The 13,606-nt window shown below is 37.7% G+C and overlaps 1 protein-coding gene across 1 annotated transcript; it reads left to right on the forward strand.

The window, feature by feature from the left end:
- The first annotated feature begins 202 nt into the window (after nucleotides 1-202).
- On the forward strand, nucleotides 203-7,351 carry LOC126964431 (cuticle protein 79-like). The gene is made up of 4 exons (XM_050807535.1): nucleotides 203-232; nucleotides 3,798-4,127; nucleotides 5,310-5,459; nucleotides 6,680-7,351. Exons 1-4 carry the CDS (start codon nucleotides 221-223, stop codon nucleotides 6,869-6,871), a joined length of 684 nt encoding a protein of 227 aa, XP_050663492.1. The 5' UTR covers nucleotides 203-220; the 3' UTR covers nucleotides 6,872-7,351.
- The last annotated feature ends 6,255 nt before the right edge of the window (nucleotides 7,352-13,606 follow it).

Below are 13,606 nucleotides of genomic sequence, written 5' to 3' on the forward strand. Positions count from 1 at the left end.
CACACGTTAGAGGAAATTTAATATTTTACCTACTTTTTATTTAGTTAGTTAGTTAAATTATCATCCAAGTACTTCTTGGTTGTGCCAGTTTACGCAGCGTACTGCAGCATCGCTTCTTACACAGGCGCTAAGTCCTTCGTATAGTGGGGTCCGCTAGTTATATAAAGTGTATGTATCACAGTACAGCATTAGTGTATCCAACTTTGTGATAGTGCATACAATGAAGACCTTCGTAAGTCACTTTTCGCATTTTTACGACACGATATTAATTAAAAGTAGTTGAAGCAGTGGATTGGAAAGAATAAGGGGTTGTGCATTAAAAATATAAAAATGTTTTTTTATGTTATTTCCATTCCATTGCTTTTTTTTAATTTAATTACTATTGACGAAAAATAATACATTCTTTATGAATTGGGAGTTGCTCATACGACTTAAATAAAAAATGAGGTATATTTAAATAATATAATAGATTTCAAAGGGCTTAAACACGTGTCAGTTCATCTGAAAACGTGATACTCCAATGATCACGAAACGTCCGGCTAAAAAAATAATGATAAAAATATAACTTTCACACTAAAACCTAATGTAAAAATGCAACTAAATTACACGTGTTTTAATACTTTAAAAAATGTTTAAATATATGCGTAAATCAAAGAAAATACAATAATAAGGTTTTTTATTTATGCAAGAAAAATTCGGTGTTTTTGCAAAAATTAATTATTTTGGTATCAGATCAGCTCAAGTGTAATTAGAATCCTAATATTGACAAATAATTGTTTTTCATAGCAATAGAAAAAAATTATCTCTGGTCAGACAGTCGATAAAAACAGCCAGGATTATTTGTTTAGTGTGCGTGACAAGCTACGCCTTACACTATGCGATTTGTATGATGACACTTTGTGTTAGTGTGCGTAAATTGCTCAAAATAGGGGGTAACTCTAAACTCAATTTTTTCGACGTTTTCACAGCTTTCATATTCTATCTAGATCCAAAAAATATTGATTTTTTCTTTCGTAGTTATTAATTGATTCCTAGAATTTTTCGTATAGCTTTCGAAGCCCGTTCGTTCAAAGTTAGTTATGATTAGAACATACAAAGCTGATTAATGAACATATTTTTGTAGTTTTTATTATTATAACAATTTTATTTATCATTTAATAAATACGCAACAACAGAATATTTGAGTCCTTTTGATGCATTTTGCTTGCATACAAGTGCCAGATTTAGCACAGACATATTTTATACGTCGATGAAGTGCTGAAAGCTAAAATCTATATATATTTTTGCGAGATTTCCATGTATAGACTCATCATGATATCTCTGGAACCATAAGGCGTAGAGACTTGAATAGAGATCAGCTAAGAAGTCTTTAAAGATTTTTTGAAGATTTTACGAAATTCCACCCGCAACAGTTTTTTTTTATCATGAACAGAATAACTGTTTGTCTGTCAAGTCAGCTTGTTTTATTTCTATATACATTAAAACTGCATCTAATTTAACAATTTATTGATTACATTTCATTTGAAACTGTGAAACTATAGGATTAAGTCTAAAGAATGCATCACAGTACATTCAATAGTCAAATGATAAAAGTAAAAAATGCAATTATTAAATGTTAATAAATGTACAATCATAATAAATAACAGTCGAGTTACCTAGAGATACATGAAAATGTTGCTACGGTTGATTTTGTGTCACAGTAACCATTTCGTAAATTCAAAAATTAATTTTCCTGTTAAATTTCAATTTTAAAATCTGATTATATTATTGTTCATTAAATGATTTTTTATCAAAATCGGATTTAAAATCACTTATTGAACGTCAAAATACTACCACCCATTCAAAATTGTGTGAATCAGACCTGAGAAGAATGGGCGCAACAAACTCAGCAGGCATCTCTTATTTTTTCATAATTCTGTTAATATATACATATATATATTTTACATGGAATCATACATTAAAATTTATAATTAAATAGCCCGAGGGTTCGCTCCATTCCCAGTCTGTGGTATCATGAAGAAAATCATTTATGTTATAGTAACCTTTACCACACAAACGTTTTAAGAATTCTTTTGAATTTCGTAACACATTTGTTTTGTACATTTTTTGGGATCATGTTGTAAAAGCACATACATCGCCCAATAAAAGACAAGTTTAATTACAAGTAAAACTGTCGTGTTCTTATTGTATAAGGTAAAGCTACAACCACAATACATTTATCAACCCTTTTTACACGATTTATATTTGCTTCACCTGTATGTTTGTATGTATGTTTGTAACCGACTCATTTGGCTGCGATTTTGACGAACTTTAAACGGCCAGATTTCGTTAAAACTTCGTAGATTTATCGAGGACCAATGACAATACATTAATTTAATAAAATTATTCCATTTTACAATTTGCAAAAAAAATAAGATTTATGTTAATTTATATAATTTTCATCTATCGTCTATAAGGCAGGAATTGATGTTAATTTTCAAAATCAACCATTATCTCTAACCGATTTATCTAATATAAGGAAATTTTCGAATATCAAACAGAATTTTTAATCAACAATGCAAATAAAAGTTTTAAAAAACTCAAAAAAACACACTTTTATAAAGAAACCAATATTTTTTAGTTCAGTTTTCTATAAAAAGCGTGTTTATTAGTTTTTTTTTAACTACGATTTAGTTCTTTATAACTCCCGTGCGAGAGGGCCGCTTCTATCTGATAAAATGCGATTATCCATTTTCATCCCTTCGTTCTATTCATGTGTACGAGCACCTATTTTCATTTTCTGCGCCGCACAATTCTTTAAAACTATATTTCTAAATAGGTAGGAATCTTGTAATGGGCAGGGCGTGTCAATAAGCATCAGCTGAACGTCCTGCCCGTCTCGTCCCTTACCTACTGTCATAAAAATCAATATTATAAATCTTTGTAATTGTATTTAATAAATAAATCATGTATATAAATGTAATTTAGCTAAATTTTGCGGTATAATAATCTTTACATTGGTTATATTTAATACCTACTTTATTCGTATAAAATAAATCCACTTATACTAAAATAAACATTGCAATGACATAGAAAGATATCCGGAAGGAATTAAATAATAGGTTGGTACGGTCAGCATATTACATAACCATAGAATTATGTCCACGCCGCGCGCCGGTTGAAAGCGGACCCAAAATAAAAACAATATCACATAAATCATTCATAAACCTCCATAACGAAACTGCTTATAATTCAAAGGACGTAGATATTTTGTTCGCGTAGTTCGCACGTCATGGCAGTATAAATCACGTAGTGAAAAGTTATGTCTGCAAGGACAATGGCTTGGGTTTTTGGCAATTACAAGAAGGTATTATGTAAAGGTGAATCATTTCATCCATTGACTTCGAATATACAAGCCAGCCTAGCGAAACTCTTTAAGAAAACAGCGATTCACTCGATTGTTTGAAACATAGATAGATTCTTTTTATGAAAGTAAGGAACGAGACGAGCAGGACGTTCAGCTGATGGTAATTGATACGCCCTGCCCATTACAATGCCGTGCCGCTCAGGATTTTTAAAAAAGCCAATAATTCTGAGCAGCACTACAATTGCGCTCGCCAATTTGAGACATAAGAAGTTAAGTCTCATTTGCTCAGTAATTTCACTAGCTACGGCGCCCTTCAGACCGAAACACAATAATGCTTACACGTTACTTCTTCACGGCAGAAAAAGGCGCCGTCAGCACCCATAATCTAACCGGCATACTGTGTAAAAAGAAGGGAAAAAGAACTTGATTAACTCTAGTCATTGTGTTTCAGATCGCTGTATTATTCCTGACAGCTTCGGTTCTTGGAGAACCAAGCAAAGTAGTTCAGAAGCGCAGTGGCTTAGTCGGCCACTACGGAGGCCTTTACGGCGGTCATGGCTATGGTCTGGGAGGATATGGCCTCGGTGGGGGATATATAGGCTCTGGGTATGGCCTGGGCTCTGGTCTAGCCGCTGGGTATAGCCTCGGCTCTGGTATTGGTATCGGATCGGGTACAATAGTTGGAGCTGATGTCCACACCACAGTAACGAAGCATGTTGGTGTACCAGTACCAGCCCCGTACCCTGTAGCTGTTGATAGACCTGTTGCTGTACCTGTTAAGGTTAGTACACGTTATCAATCTTTTTAAATCATCAATCACAACATCAATATGAAGTATCAGCACACAAATATTAAGATTGAAAAGACTAAGAACTACTGACATGATTATATTTTATATTAACGTTAATCCCTTAATACTTCTTTCACTACTTTCCAATAAAACGAGCAATTAGATACGGATATAAATCCCCACTTTATAATTATATTCAAACAAAACAAATATTATAACTAAATTATTTACAATACTGTGATTACATTATATTAAAACTATCATTACGGGGAAGCATACCAAGAATACTGGCAGCATTTCCACGTTGGATAGCTAGGCTGATCTGTTGAACGAAATAGCTGCCAACGGTTGGGTTGCCAGTAGCCCTATTGAGGCGAAACGATAGTACATTGTACATTTTCCACGCCTCTGACCCCATGGGTCAAGTGTCTCGACACCATAAGGCACAAAGATGCAAAACTCACTGAAACCGATATATTTGCGACGCTTGCTGTCTTCGGCAGACGAAGCAGTAGCCCCAGCACCAACTGACGTAACTTTTACATGAGAAGGAGTCAGAGTGTCGACGCAAGTGGCGTCCCACACGAGCGCCCTTCCCAATCCCCAACAGGGTCATTCCGTCAGGACGTTTGCAAACGCAGCGGGTAATACTATTCCTCACTTGGTCTATGTCTACCCGACATATTCAAGAATATTGAAGTATAGTAAGCTTTCGAGAAAAATTTATGTTTTCTTAAAGAAAACCTTTACCAATGAAAGAAAACATAAAAAAAAGCGAAAGCGTACATGGAAAGTAGTAAATAAATCACAAAAATAAAAGAATGCCGATAAACAAGAATAAAAACTTGAAGAATTTCCCGAATGAAATGAAAAGCCTATACCTAAATCCCAAGTGAAAACCTTATTAACCTTTTGCAAGCTCCATGAAGAATAATTCATATTTTAGTCTACATCTTATTCGTAATGTATAAGATTCTGTGAGGCTTTATATTTATTTATGATTTAATAAATATTGCGACAAACAGTTGCTGTTTGCTGAGTAAACTATCTATTCATTACAAACATTTTTATAAATAATATGATGTAGCATTATACAATCTGGATGAAGAAAATCTTTTAATATTATAACTCTTATTGTGAAGGAAGCCTTCACAATTATATTTTTTATTTCAGGTGGCCGTGCCAGTCCCAGTGGACCGGCCATACGCAGTCCCCGTACCAAGGCCTTACCCTGTAGCTGTTGATAGACCAGTTGCAGTACCAGTGGACAGACCTGTCCCGTATCCAGTACCACATGCCGTGCCCGTACCAATAGTTAAACAAGTGAGATATATCCATTAGCTAATATATCGTCATCTTTGGTAAATCATACCACAATAGGGTCTTATATTATTATGAAATGGTACAAGTAACCCCGGCTTTTGTCTTTTTTTTATGAAAATAAGGGACGAGACGAGCCGGACGTTCAGCTGATGGTAATTGATACGCCCTGCCCATCACAATACAGTGTCGTTAAAAATTCTTGAAAGACCCAAAAATTCTAAGCGGCACTACAACTGCGCTCGTCACCTTAAGACATAAGATGTTAAGTCTGATTTGCCCAGTAATTTCACTAACTACGGCGCCCTTCAGACCGAAACACAGTAAAGCTTACACATTACTGCTTCACGGCAGTAAAAGGCGCCATTGTGGAACCCATAATCTAGCCGAATATGATATTTCTAAAAACTGGGTTAAAAATATTAAAACATTTTTTTTATTTCTTATGATTAGCTTTACATTTTGCCAGTGTGAAAAACAATTATGTATTAGATCTAGGGAATTATAAACGTTTAAAGTAGATACACGATATTATAGAAAGTTAAATTCCAATACACGTAGTATTTTTATAATTTAACCTTAAGAAGATGAGGATTTGCTCATTTCAACTCCAAATTTCACACTACTGTGCACTTATTTTCTGAACTGTCTGTTTATATGACCCTGTAGTAACACTGTGCAGTGAGAAATATAAAACTTGTAGCTGACCCAGCAAACGTTATATTGCCAATTAAAAAAATCAATAATTAAAATTTTTGGGGTATAAAAAATAGATGACGATCGATTCACAGACCTACCAAATACATCGAACATAAAATTTATCGTACTACAATTATTGTATTCGATTGCCATCTTGCGACCCTATTGCAGATCTTTGGATGGAACAGAATAATATAAAAATCGCGATACAAATACAGGGATTGATCGGAGAATAGTGAAAATTTTAAGTTGTATGTATTCTTCAATGCTGAATCATAATAAGATAAAAATAAAAAAATTTGGTGTAAGTACAAATATCATTTAGGGGTATGAAAAATAGATGTTGGCCGATTCTCAGACCTATCCGAAATGCAAACAAAATAATTTCATATAAATCACGACGAAAAATCGACACGAGAATTTTATATATTAGATTTATACACAAATAAAATTTGAAAAACAAAATTTTATGAACGATGCGGGACTCGAACTTATTAGATTTATGTTAAACATCAATATTTCAGGTTGGCGTGCCAGTACCTGCGCCTTACCCCGTCGCCGTGCCAAAGCCTGTAGCCGTGCCAGTCCCACACCCAGTTGGCGTGCCAGTCTATAAATCTCTCATCTCTCCTGCCTACTCGTCCGGTTACTCGTCGGGCTATCTGTCTTCAGGTTACCACGGCTCTCTCCACGATATCCACCACAAGATCTGGTAAAAATTGAAAATTCAGTTATCTCGCCAGATTAAAATAATGAGACTGAATTTTTGATAACTGAGTGTTCAAGGCATAAAGTATATAGTCACTTCGGTGTGATTTAGTTTATGAGTAGATATAATATTTTTAATTATGGGGTGTATTTGAATTTAGAGCTTATTAAAGTATTTTGTTTAGATAAAATCGGATATAATTCTTACCCAATTTTGCCACATAAAATTTGACTAGCAGCAAGTTTAAAAATGTAAAAATTACGTTGAAATTTGGTTTATAAAGTGTGTTTTTATATATTTTTATATGTTGGTAATATATATTTTGAATGTATTTTATTAGCATTGATCTCGTAAATGAGATGTAATATGTACCTGGCTTTTTACTTTTGTAAATATTTGTATTATTTAGTTGTAAGCTATGTTTATTTTCTCCGCAGTCGACTAAAAACTATTTTGAACGATTTTTGCAATAAAAATAAAATAATTTTATTTGTTTTTTCATTCCTCGTTATCTCATTCTCTCATTCAGCTATACTGTTTAATTATTATATCGATATAATATTCATTTGTAGAAATACTTTTGGAAATTGAAACCATGCTATGATCGATAATGCAATAACTGGAGTTATGGATAAAATAACTTGCCAGCGACCTTGAGCGATATAAGTTCACGGCTGCCGGCCCGCCATCTATGTAACAAAGCCAATATTTTCAAAATTCTTGCGTGGAAAACATAACAATTCAGCAGACGCAAACAGTTTATATGCGTAATCATCACTATTAATTACTAATCTGAATAAATGTACCTACACTAAAAAAGTACAAGCTATAATTTTCCTGAGAGTAGTACTAAACAAATGCGTCATGCCGAGAAAAAACGAAAACGAAATATTAATATAACTTTTCATACTAAACGCACACCTTCAATCAGGGTAGAAATCGCCACACTACGTTTGTATGGAAGAATGACCGTCTAGGCCACTAGGGTATTCCTAAGTTGCATATTAAGTTAAGAGAAAAACAAAATTTTCTCTTTATCCATTCCTTCTTTTGCATTTGGTGTGTTTTTACTTTAATTAATTTTCTCTATATTTATTTAATTTTATAGTAACAATAAACAATTCGGCGGCCATCTTGTATTTTAGAAATCATCCTAAGACGATTCTCTGCTACTTAGAGAACCTTAGAAACGATATTCATATTGTTGCAATGATATTATTTTGCATGGCAGCCATATTGGATTTAAAAAATGATCCCAAACTGCTATCTGGCACTGTGAGAACCTTGGAAACGATATCCATATTTTAGCAATATTAATATTGCGCGATAGCCATCTTGAATCTTAGAAATAATCCTAGATTCATGCTCTCGACGAATTCCCAAGCAAACTTTCATATCTTATTTCTACTTCTTCATGCCTTTTTTTACAAAAAATGGTAGATTATATCCTTTCCCAAGGACTAGTCGATTTTTGTGAATTTTGTTTTGGCGTGAAAGCGTGACATTGTTTCGACTTCCATCTATACGAAATTTCATCCCTTAATTGACCCCTACAGAGGTTGAAATTTTAAAAACGCTAGACAATATATTTATTTACTGCTTATCAAGTGTCTAAATACAAAGTTTTATGGAGTCATCTTTGATAATTACGAACATCCATACAAACTTTCATCCCCTTTTTCAACCCCTCCATTTATTTTTGGCAGCAAAAGGTAAACTATGTATATGTCCTTTTCAAAGCTCTTTTCTATCTCTGTATTAAATTTCATTGAAATCTAAGGTTTAGGCGTGAAACAAACAGACTTTCATTCACATTTTTAATATTAAACCTCATGAACATTCGTTTAAAAGTGACAGATTCCAAATTCAAATGTAATATTTTGTTAATTTTTAATTGTAACAGTATTTATGGCCAGACTAAGTATTGTGATAATTTGATTCACTTTTACTTAGATTAGAAAAATACTTTGATTATTAAGTTGTAGAAGAATACGCAATTATTGTTTTACTTTTTAGTGCATATTATATTATTTTGGAATAGATTTTTTTATATTCATTCGAAGGCACTTTTCGGGATTTTTTTTATTAAAAAGTTTCAAAAATATTATATTACATAAGGTGTAATATTCCTTAAAAACCACAATATGTGCTGACCCCCTGAATATATCTTTGAAAAGGTCTTGATGAGAAAAACTTACATCGTTGAGTTGAAGTATCGGCAACGAAATGAATGTCGGTTCTAAGTAGCCGGGATCATAAGCTATATTCGTCTTCAAACATTTCCCATATTGAAAATGAGGTTTGTTCACTTGAACGTACCAACAATGACCATTTTGAACTGGTTTGTTTACATTTTAAGTAACGTGCTTATTGAACCTAATTGAAGCATTTTCTAAGTTTTAATTTTTTTTTATAAAAATAAGGGAAGAGACGAGCAGGACGTTCAGCTGATGGTATTTGATACGCCATACCCATTACAATGCAGTGCCGCTCAGGATTCTTGAAAAAACCAAATACTCTGCGCGGCACTACAATTGCGCTCGTCACCTTGAGACATAAGATGTTAAGTCTCATTTGCCCAGTAATTTCACTAGCTACGGCGCCCTTCAGACCGAAACACAGTAATGTTTACACATTACTTCTTCAGTAGTGTGGAGTAGTGGTAGATACCCATAATCTACCCGGCTTCCTGTGCAAAGGAGTCTCCCACTGAGAAAATAATAACTACCATTGCATATGCTTAACATAGAATTCGTTTTTTATTCTAAATTCAGAACATTATGTGACGAATAACTTCGATGTGTAATGCGGCTAAAGAACCAACCCGCTTGCATAATACTAATTTATTCCGATTAGGACTAACGTAAGCACTAGTCCGTATCTAGTCTGCAATAAAAATATTACAACAGAAAATTATATCATATCCTTAAGAAAGTAGAACTCTCGTCTTTAATAGGGTGAGTTATGTAATAGTATCTGGCTGAACGGCCTATGTTCGGTGTACGTAAAGGGTTAAAAAAAGAGTTTGACTAAAGGCAACGAGAAAAATGATGCTTTGTGAGAATAAAGAGACATTTATACCTCGAAATAATACTTGGTTTTCTTCTTCTTATAAAGCAAATTTAAGGCAAGTCATTGTCTATGACAGATTTATAAAAAATCAAGTGTGGCATAGGAATGCCTTTTCATTATGAAAATAAGGTACAAGATGAGCAGGGCGTTCAGCTGATGGTTATTGATACGCCCTACCCATTACAATGCAGCTCAGGATTCTTGAAAAATCCAAAAAAGAGCCCTTCACCGGATGTCCTACGCCTGTAGGCGATAAGAGCCGCTGGACGGCGGTCAAGAACTCTATTTCCCCGTCCGTGTCATATACGGCGTGGGAGTGCGATTCCGCCATTAAGGAGGAATTCAAGCCAGCTTCTTCTCTCCTTCGCGACATGCCAGTGCACTTCCACTCGTATGCTCTTCCGGGGGAGAAGAAACTTCGTATCGTAACGTAACGTCCCAAAGGAGTCAGATACGTCAGATATAGAGAGCGAGCTTAAGTCGCAAAACAATCTCGTGCTTGCGGTTAGCCGCATGCACAACCGCTTCACAAGGCAGGCGTTAAGCCTTGTCCTTATCGTTCTGGATCCCACTCGCGAGGGGAAACAGATCTTCGGGTTCTCGACCCTGTGCTCTCTCCAGGGTATCAAGGTAGAGATTCCTCACCGTAACGCCCCAGGCAATGCCACCGGTACCAACAATACGGCCAGGGTGCTACGAGAGATTACCTCCACGTGTGCTAAAGGGCCTTCAGTCCGAGGTGGAATGTTCTATTCTCCCGGAATGAAGACTACTGGCCGGTGCATCCTGGGTATCTGTCAGTGAATATCTGTAGAAATATGGTCTATTGCTGGCTGATGGCTAAGAATCTCTCAAAAACCCAATCCAAGGTGTCATACATACCGTGCCGATGGATGCGTGGCTGAGGGGTTGCTCAGTCTTAAACGGTGTCTCTCCAAAAACGGGGCGAATCGGAGTAGTACCCAGCCCTTCGGGCGGCATGCGGGGCTCTGCTGTCCGTGACTTTCCTTTCCCTAGCTACTCGTGGGACTTATATGGACCAAAACAAACAAAAAACTTAAACCCATTAGTCTCCTCCTGGGAAGAATATTCCCAGGATGGAATAGTAGACGCTTTGGAGAGGGCTTTGCTGTCCTCTCCACCCGCGTCACACTCGAATGTCGAGGAGCCGAGACAGATGGTAGAGGAAAGTGCATCAAGCGCTTCCGAATTGCCCCAACCGACGGCCCAGACTGATGAGGCTCCCAAGAGGGTTCGAAACCGCTTGGGAGGTGCCGCTAGGAAGAGGTACAAGAAACTGATCGCTGGGGTAGGAGCCAAAGAGGCCCTCGCCCTATGCAGGAAGCCTTGGGACCAAATCCTAAAGGAGAGGCCTACCCCTGAGCTGAAAGCGCTAAAGCGCGCACGCTCTGAAGAAGACTCTCCCAAGTTGCAACCTCGCAAAACGAGTAGGTTGATTCCTCAGACCGAGCAAGCTGGTGTCATTAAACCCAGCTATAAGGACACAGTAGGTTCCACATAATTAGGGATCCGTAATTCGGACGCTATGAGTGAGGAACAGATGAAACTTGTCCACCGAGCCCTAATCCTGGCCATTTCTAAAATGACCACAAAGGGCACGGGACCTAAGTTTCTGGGTTTCTCACACAGGCCAGGCTGGATTTTGATCACGTGCGCTAATCAAAAAAGTCAAGACTGGCTAGTGGGAGAAGTTCCCAATTTAAAACCGTGGCCCGAGGCGCAGCTCTCCATTATGGACGAGAAAGAACTGCCAAAACCTCAAACGGTCACAACTTTTATTCCGGAGAGCGAAGCATCTAGAGTAGATGAAGCGCTCTCCCTACTGCGGGTACAGAACGAAGGACTCAACACAGAGCTCTGGAAGGTGCTATATGACAGGGTCGAGACAGGAGGTCGAGTAACGACCTTCAACGTTGACGACCCGTCTGCTGAAGCCCTGAAAGCTGTGGAGTCCAAAGCGATCATTGGATTCAAGAGGGTCAGCTTCAAATTTAAGAGTGGAACTACCAGCACTCTTGCAACCTCTACGAACCCAACAGTCCCACAAGGGTCGGCTCTGGCCCAGGTAGGGGTACAGAACGCTCCGGGCACCTCCAGAATTGGTACCACAACTATATCTATTCCAGCACTGACAGAGGCTCCAAGTACATCTGTAATTGGAGCCTCGGTTTCCTCTGTCAGAGCTGGACCTATAACTAAAGGTCCAACTAAGGGCAAATCGCAGGCCGGACGTCCTGGCGGTGAAAAACCGCACAAAAGGACGATTAGACCTGCAAAAGACAAAAAGCCCTAAAAATGGCACCCAAGGGTCAACCGGCGAGGATTCTTCAAGCTAACCTCCACCATGCTGTAGCTGCCACTGCAGTAATGGAGTGCTGTCTTGGAGAAGGAACAGCAGACCTTGCCATCATTCAAGAACCTTGGGTTGCCGGCACTTCCATCCTAGGACTAAATACTGCTGGTAAGACCTTATTTTACGCCTGTGGTGTGCGGCCTCGAGCCTGCATAATCTTTAACAAAAATGTTGAGTTCTTGCCTGTTACAGAGTTATGCTCCGACGACTCAGTGGCGGCTTATGTAAATTGCAAAGGGTGGACTGGGTCTAGAGTAATCATTTGCTCGGCCTATCTGCCCGGAGAACACAGTGACTCTACCAACATCATCAGGCCTGTGGTGGAATATGCGCGGAAGCACAAGGCCGAACTACTGGTTGGGTGCGATGCCAACGCTCACCACTACGCATGGGGGAGCACTAACATCAATAATAGAGGTGAGATTCTAAATTATTTTCTTAATTCTAACCATCTTGACCTTCTTAACATAGGTTGTACTCCTACCTTTGTAACCAGAGCAAGGCAGGAAGTTTTGGACATAACCTTCGCTACGGAAAATCTTGCCAGACATATCCTAAACTGGAAGGTAAGTAATGAAAACTCCATGTCCGACCACAAATACATAACTTTTTCTTTAGCAGCCACTCTTGACTGTCCAACCATAACCTTTAGGAATCCGAGACGGACTACCTGGGACACCTACCAGGTAAACCTAAGGCGGAACCTAGAATCAATTCCGAAGAGTATCAAGTCCGTAGAGAGCCTTGATCTAGCCGTGTCAGCTCTGACGCAAGGTATTATAGATGCCTATGAAACGAGCTGTCCACTAGAAACAAAGACCTCGAATCGAAAAGTACCGTGGTGGAACTCTAAGCTTTAAAACCTTAGAAAGAAAACCCGAATATTATTCAACAAGGCTAAAAACACCAAAAACTGGTCAGTTTACACAAAAGCCTTGACGGAATACAATAAAGAAATAAGGAGGGCCCGCAGAGCATCATGGAGGAAGCTATGTGAGGACGTCATGAGTACGACTCAAGGTGCAAGACTTCATAAAATGCTCTCGAAAACACGCCCGAACCAACTGGGACTTCTGAAAAGACCAGATGGGACCTTCAAATCCGATGAGAAGGAAACCTTGGAACTTCTAGTCTCAACCCATTTCCCTGGAGCGCTCAATCTTGAGGTTGAAGAACTTAAGGCGAGTACACCATATAGAACTCGTAGGGAGGACTGGTGTATGTCCGCCAAAGTAATAAGACCGGCACAGGTGAAATGGGCAATTAAATCGTTCCAACCCTATAAAGCAAGTGGGG

The sequence above is a fragment of the Leptidea sinapis genome, chromosome 5 (genome assembly GCF_905404315.1).
Source record: "Leptidea sinapis chromosome 5, ilLepSina1.1, whole genome shotgun sequence".
Lineage (NCBI taxonomy): Eukaryota > Metazoa > Arthropoda > Insecta > Lepidoptera > Pieridae > Leptidea > Leptidea sinapis.